Genomic DNA, 6,028 nt, shown 5'->3' with positions numbered 1-6,028 from the left:
TATATGAGAATAGAGCACGTTGTTGATATATTTTCAGGGCTTGGAATTTGGGGGACCACCCCACTCCCCCAAAACACCCCTAATCGGGCATATTTACCGACCATGACAATGTGGGGCTTAAATGAAAGGTATTGGGGGGTAGAGCAAGAATTGATACCAATTTTCGGGACCAAACTTCTGGGGGTATCCCCTTTCCCAAAATACCCCAAAAACAGCAAGTTTTTAGTGACCATCGCAATATGGGGCTCAAATAAAGGTATTTTGGAGTAGAATACGAATTTGATATCCAAATGTAGGACTAGTAGTAGTATTCTTTCTTTATTAATTTCATTAATGTTTTCATATAAATATAGCAATATAAACATAGCATTCTAAAAGAATAAATTGAGTATATATTTTCTTGACATTGACCTTCGGTCGTCTGTCCATTATTAAAATATAGTGTATATACTAGAGATTTACGAGTTTGTTTTTCCTTTCTTTTATATATTAAATTCAGACAATAACTGGTTTCTATATAACATACAAGTTTTTAGATAACTGGCTAAACTTTTCCAGTGTATAACATTTCCATTGAGAATATTTATTAAATCAGATTCATTAATTATGGGCATTTGGAAGAACATTAATCGGAATTCTTTGAGAGCTGGGCATCGACCCAGGAAATGTTGAATGTTTTCTATTTCAACTGTATTACACATTGAACATATTGGATTTGAATTTGTTTGGAACCTGTTGGAATTTAATGAAAACATCCCACTTCGAGCTTTTAATATCCACATCAGTTCGTCCTGCATCAAGGGTTCGACAAAGTATAATCCCCCAAAAGTAGGTTGGAGCTTACTGTAGAAGCGGTGTGTATTATTTGCGTTTGAAAGTGCATCATTTGTTTTTGTTGCACGTATGTTTTGGAGGAGATTTTGAATGTTTTGTAACCAACATTGTTTTGACAGATTTGGCGTGAAAGCTTCTGTACTATTTTGCAGAGTTAAAGAATTTATATGCGTTTTCCAAAATATTTCGTGTCTCATCACTTTTTTGGCTAGTATTTTAGGTAGCCTATCATCTTTGTAATCATACAAAATTCTCGTTATATAGTTAAGATGGTTGTTCAAAGTGTATATATGCCCGTTTTCGACACCAGTCTCTAACATCATTATGTACGTTGGAGTAAAACTTGGCATTTTTAATACCTTCTTTAAAAAATATAGTGTCAGTTGGTCAACTTCATCAAAGTGAGAAAACCCCCATATTTGTGATCCATATGATTGTATAGACCTACTAATGGCCAAGAAGAGTTTCCATTTTGTTTTTATGGACACATTAGGTTTTGATAAGAAACAATTCCAAGTGGTGTTGATGCTATTTTTGGCTAATTGATTTCTCTCCTGTATTTGTTTCCGGAGTGAGAGTTTAGGTGTAAATGTCAACCCCAGGTAAGAATATTCCGATGTAATTGAGATCTCTGTTCCATTATACAGCCACTTTTCCTTACTCGAAAGCTTTCCTCCCTTCCGAAATACCATTATTTTTGATTTCTCCATGTTAACCTCCATGTTCCATATTTTGCAATATTCCTCCAGTTTTTGTATCATACGCTGCATCACGTCTATTTCGTCAGCTAGGATGACGATATCATCGGCATACATCAGAAGTCGAATATTTTGATCATCCACTGTGGTACCACCACCAATGTATTCATGTAGGTCATTGAGGTACAAAGCAAATAGGAGAGGAGATAATAAGCAGCCCTGTTTAACACCTGTGGTTGTATTAAAATCACTGGAGAGTTCCTGGCCTGTCCATACAGAAAAATTAGTTTCTTCATATATTTTTTCAATAAAGTTAACTACTTTTGTTGATACTCCTATGGTATGAAGTTTGTATATCATGGCTTTTCGAGATACTCGGTCAAACGCAGCTTTAAAATCTACGAAGAAAGCATAGGTTTTTTTGTTTTTGTGCCAGTTTAAGTGTATTATTGAGGATAAGTTGAACAAATTATCAACGGTAGAGTAATTTTTACGAAATCCAGCTTGATATTCATTTATTTTTCCATGTTTTTCTGACCAATTAGCCAGTCGATCCAGTCGACAATACCCATCATCACTTTTGGTAAGCAATTCATGAATGATATTCCACGGTAGTTATTGGGAAGAGTTTTGTCACCTTTTTTAAATATTGGGTAAATAATGCTTCTAACGAACGACTTGTCTACTTCTCCTTTTTCGAAAATAACGTTGCAAGTACATGTTATTTCTTGTAGCAATTCATCAGTTGCGTATTTATAAAATTCGTATGGCACACGATCTTCTCCTGGTGCTTTATTTAGCTTTGCTTTGCCTAAGGCCTTTTTAACTTCCATCAAACATATTTCCCTATCCAAGTCATCATCTCTCCAGTGTATATAGGCGTAATGAATATCTGGAAAATTTTTTGTGTGGGTTAGCAGTTGTTGGAAATAATTCTTTAAGTCCTCCGTTTTCACGGGTATGCTACCACACCTTTCTTCGTTTCTCAGCTCCCTAACGATCTTCCACCAATCATGAGAATCTTTCACCTCGTCTATCTTTCTTTCCAATCTGTTATTATATTGGGCTTTGGCATTTTCACAAATTTCTTTATACCGTTTGTTAAAGTATACATACTTTTCTCTATTTTCACGACTAGCGTACTTTCTAAATTTATCCAAATATTCAAAAGATTTTTTCCTTGCGTTAAAACATGTAACGTTGAACCATTTTTCACGACCTGAAAATGTCATTGTTGTCGTAGCTATAGATCGATGTGCTTCTTGTATTATTTCCGCTATTTCGGAGAATGAATAAGGGGAGAGTTGTCTGCGCGTTGTAAGGATTTTGTTTATTTCATTCTGGTATTCAAAATATTTGCGATTATCCCAGTTAAGCTTTGGTAACAGTGTATTGAGTTTTTCCGGTATATTTTCACTTCTATATATCATCGATAAAATTATTGGCATGTGATCTGACCAGATTTTATTCCCAACTGTAAATCTGTGTACTCTCGACAAAAGTTCTTGTGAGATCGCACATATATCATTGACCGACGTTCCAACTGTACTTACAAAGGTGAATTCTCCAATTTCATCGCCATTTGTCATTCCATTTGCAATTACCAGCCCGTGGTCATAACAAAGCTTCAAGAAGTCTCTTCCTCTTGAATTTATTTCCGCATCTTTTGATCTCCTTTCCTCAAGACCAGCATGAAATGTCTCCTTAAAAATTTCATCGATGTTTTTTTGCAATGATCCAATTCTCACGTTCAAGTCGCCAATTATTATGGGATTTTCAATGCTACATTCCCTGAGTATAGAGTCGATTTTTAAGAATTCTTCTTTCCAAGTTTGTAATCTCATGTACATTGGTATGATGTTAAATTTTAAGCCATTAATAATAATCTTTATTACGTTTATTCCTTGTTCAGTTGTATGTGTATGTTGAACCCCAAACTTTTTCAGATCCTTCCTTATTCCGATTAAACAACCACCAATTCCTCTTCCACCAATGTAGGACTATGTATTTAGGGCATCACCCCTTTCCCAAAACACCCCCAAAGGGAAAAAAATTTTCAACCATGCCAATATGTGGTTCAAATGAAAGGTTATTGAGATGAGAAAACGAATTTGATAACCTATTTTAGGGCCATGTGTTTGGGGGACGCCTCATCCTGTAAACTCCTCTTAAGCCAATGGCAATATGGGGATTAAATAAATGGTATTTGAGAGAAGAGCACGATGCTGATCAGACATCATGAGAATATCGGGCTGAAATGAAGTATTTCAAGAATGGAGTACACCTTACATCCAAACTTTCATTCGTAGGCGAATAAAGATCATATGGGATTCAGATAAAGGCACTTATATTGTTAAACTGTTAGACAAGTTAGCATGGTATTTCACTAAAAGATCTTTAATTGTCGAAATTAAATATTCCAAGGAAGCTTTTGTTCCATATAAAGTAAAAGAAGGTGCAGCGGAGTGGGTCCGGGTCAGCTAGTATATTATATTATATGCTGATATAGCCCCCATATTTAAGCCGATCTCCTGGTTTATGATCTTAGGCTCTTAAAAGCTGTATTTATTGCCAGATTTAGTTGAAATTTAAGACAATGATTTGTGTTAGATACCCGCCAGATATGGTCGAAATCGGTCTTTGTCTTAATATAGCCGCCATATCCATCGATCTCCCGGTTAAAGTAATCAGGCCCTTAAAAGCCGTATTTATTGCCCGATTTCACAGAAACTTAACACAGTGCGTAAGGTGCCGATGCCGAGTATGATTTAGATCGAAATTGTGGTATATCCCTCATAAAGATCCTCTCTGTCAAATTTTGAATGAATCGGTTAACAAATGGCAACATAATTAAAATATTACTCAAAATCGGACCACTGGAACTATATCTCAATCTGAATCGATTAGGACCAAACTCTTTTTAGATTTTGTATTAAATCTAAATCAGAACCAATTTCCATGAAATTTACTAGTAATGTAAATAATTATAATTGAATCCTGAGCATCAAATTTTGAGAAAATGGGTGCACAAATTACCACATTTACGATATTAGTCCAAATCGGAAGAACATATTAATTTGAGCTGTATCCAATTCTGTACCGATGTTTTTCAATTTCAATAAGCTTTAAAGATAATTGGTTGAAAATTTCGACCTGTACTTTACACACAAATTAACATTGACCGAAAGACAGATGGACGGACAGGCGGACAAGCCCTGTAGTACACCCTCTACTTTGTTCCGTAGTTGGACAATGGACGCATACGGAAGTCCATCAACTGACTGATTTCCACCGAGGAGCCATTACTGACACATTCAGCCCCCTTCTTTTTTCCCTGAATACCATCGTAACCGGGAACACACGTCATCGTGACAGGGATCACAAGACGTGAGTCTAGAACCTTATCAGGGATTCCAAACACTTCGCCCTGTACTTCGAACTCACTGTCCTCAAACCTAAGGCCTACATAGTATCTAAAGAGATCTCTTGCAGCTATCGTAAAGCGGAAGACCTGTGTCTGAAAGGCCTATGCCGGTTGTCTCGGAGTGTACCCCAATCCACTCCTTGACTCCATCCTGCAGTCATCTGTGAAGACCGAGGTCTTGTTCTCTTCCAGCACATAATTTGCCTTTAACTCCCCCTCCCGGTAAAGTCCTTGCACGAATCGGTCTCAGTGACAGATATTCTGACACCCAATTTTCCAATTTCATCCATAGTTTCCAGAAACGAACTGTCTTTGTTCTTTTAAAAGATAGAGCTTGTAAACCACTGCAAAAACATGCTGTCTAGTCTCATTGGCGTTACCAAGGCCCGTAACATGTCTAGCGAGGGCTTTGTCATACTGTAGAATCATGAAAACACTGACCGGTAAAGGTGGCAGCCCTAGGGCCACTACCGTAAAATCATCATATTCGTGTAAAATTTCATCAAAATCTAATCAGATCTAGATTTATTTGCCGATATGAGCGTTTACTACAGAAGTAGCTCGATTTTGCACGAAATTTTTATACCCTCAACTAATATACCCCAGTAAAACATCGATATGTTGATATATATTAGACACAACATAGTACATACATTCTTGACCGAAATCGAAATCGGTTTATAACCTGATATAGCTGCCATATAAATCTGATATAAAGCTTCCATATAAGCCGATCGTCAGATTTAATTTCTTGAGCCTCTAGAAGGCTCAATTATCATTCGATTTGGCTCTAATTTTGCACGAACATTTTCTCTATGGCATCCAACAGCAACGCTTAGTATGAACCAAATATTAAACGTGGTACTTTTTATACCCACCACCGAAGAATGGGGGTTTATTCATTTTGTTATTTCGTTTGCAACACAGCGAATAATCCATTTCCGACCCTAAAAACTATATATATTCTTGATGGTCGTAAAAAACTAAGACGATTTAGCCATGTCCGTCTGTCTGTTGAAATCAAGCTACAGTCTTTAAAGCTTTAAGCTGAAACTTTGCAAAGATTCTTTTT

General features: G+C 36.5%; 1 protein-coding gene across 1 annotated transcript; it reads right to left on the bottom strand.

The window, feature by feature from the left end:
- Window positions 1-322: 322 nt before the first annotated feature.
- LOC131994243 (uncharacterized) lies at window positions 323-2,080 on the bottom strand. Its single transcript, XM_059360871.1, has 2 exons — window positions 1,854-2,080; window positions 323-1,798 (listed from the first exon to the last, which is right to left on the bottom strand). Exon 2 carries the CDS (start codon window positions 1,647-1,649, stop codon window positions 483-485), a length of 1,167 nt encoding a protein of 388 aa, XP_059216854.1. The 5' UTR covers window positions 1,650-1,798; window positions 1,854-2,080; the 3' UTR covers window positions 323-482.
- Window positions 2,081-6,028: the final 3,948 nt, after the last annotated feature.

The sequence above is a fragment of the Stomoxys calcitrans genome, chromosome 1 (genome assembly GCF_963082655.1).
Source record: "Stomoxys calcitrans chromosome 1, idStoCalc2.1, whole genome shotgun sequence".
Taxonomy (NCBI): domain Eukaryota; kingdom Metazoa; phylum Arthropoda; class Insecta; order Diptera; family Muscidae; genus Stomoxys; species Stomoxys calcitrans.
Note: the sequence above shows the minus strand (reverse complement) of the source record. Positions and strands in the feature narration are given on the sequence as shown.

Excerpts from the sequence above, each read along its gene's own strand:
- LOC131994243 (XM_059360871.1), bottom strand. The coding sequence starts at position 1,649 with ATGTATGCCGATGATATCGTCATCCTAGCTGACGAAATAGACGTGATG.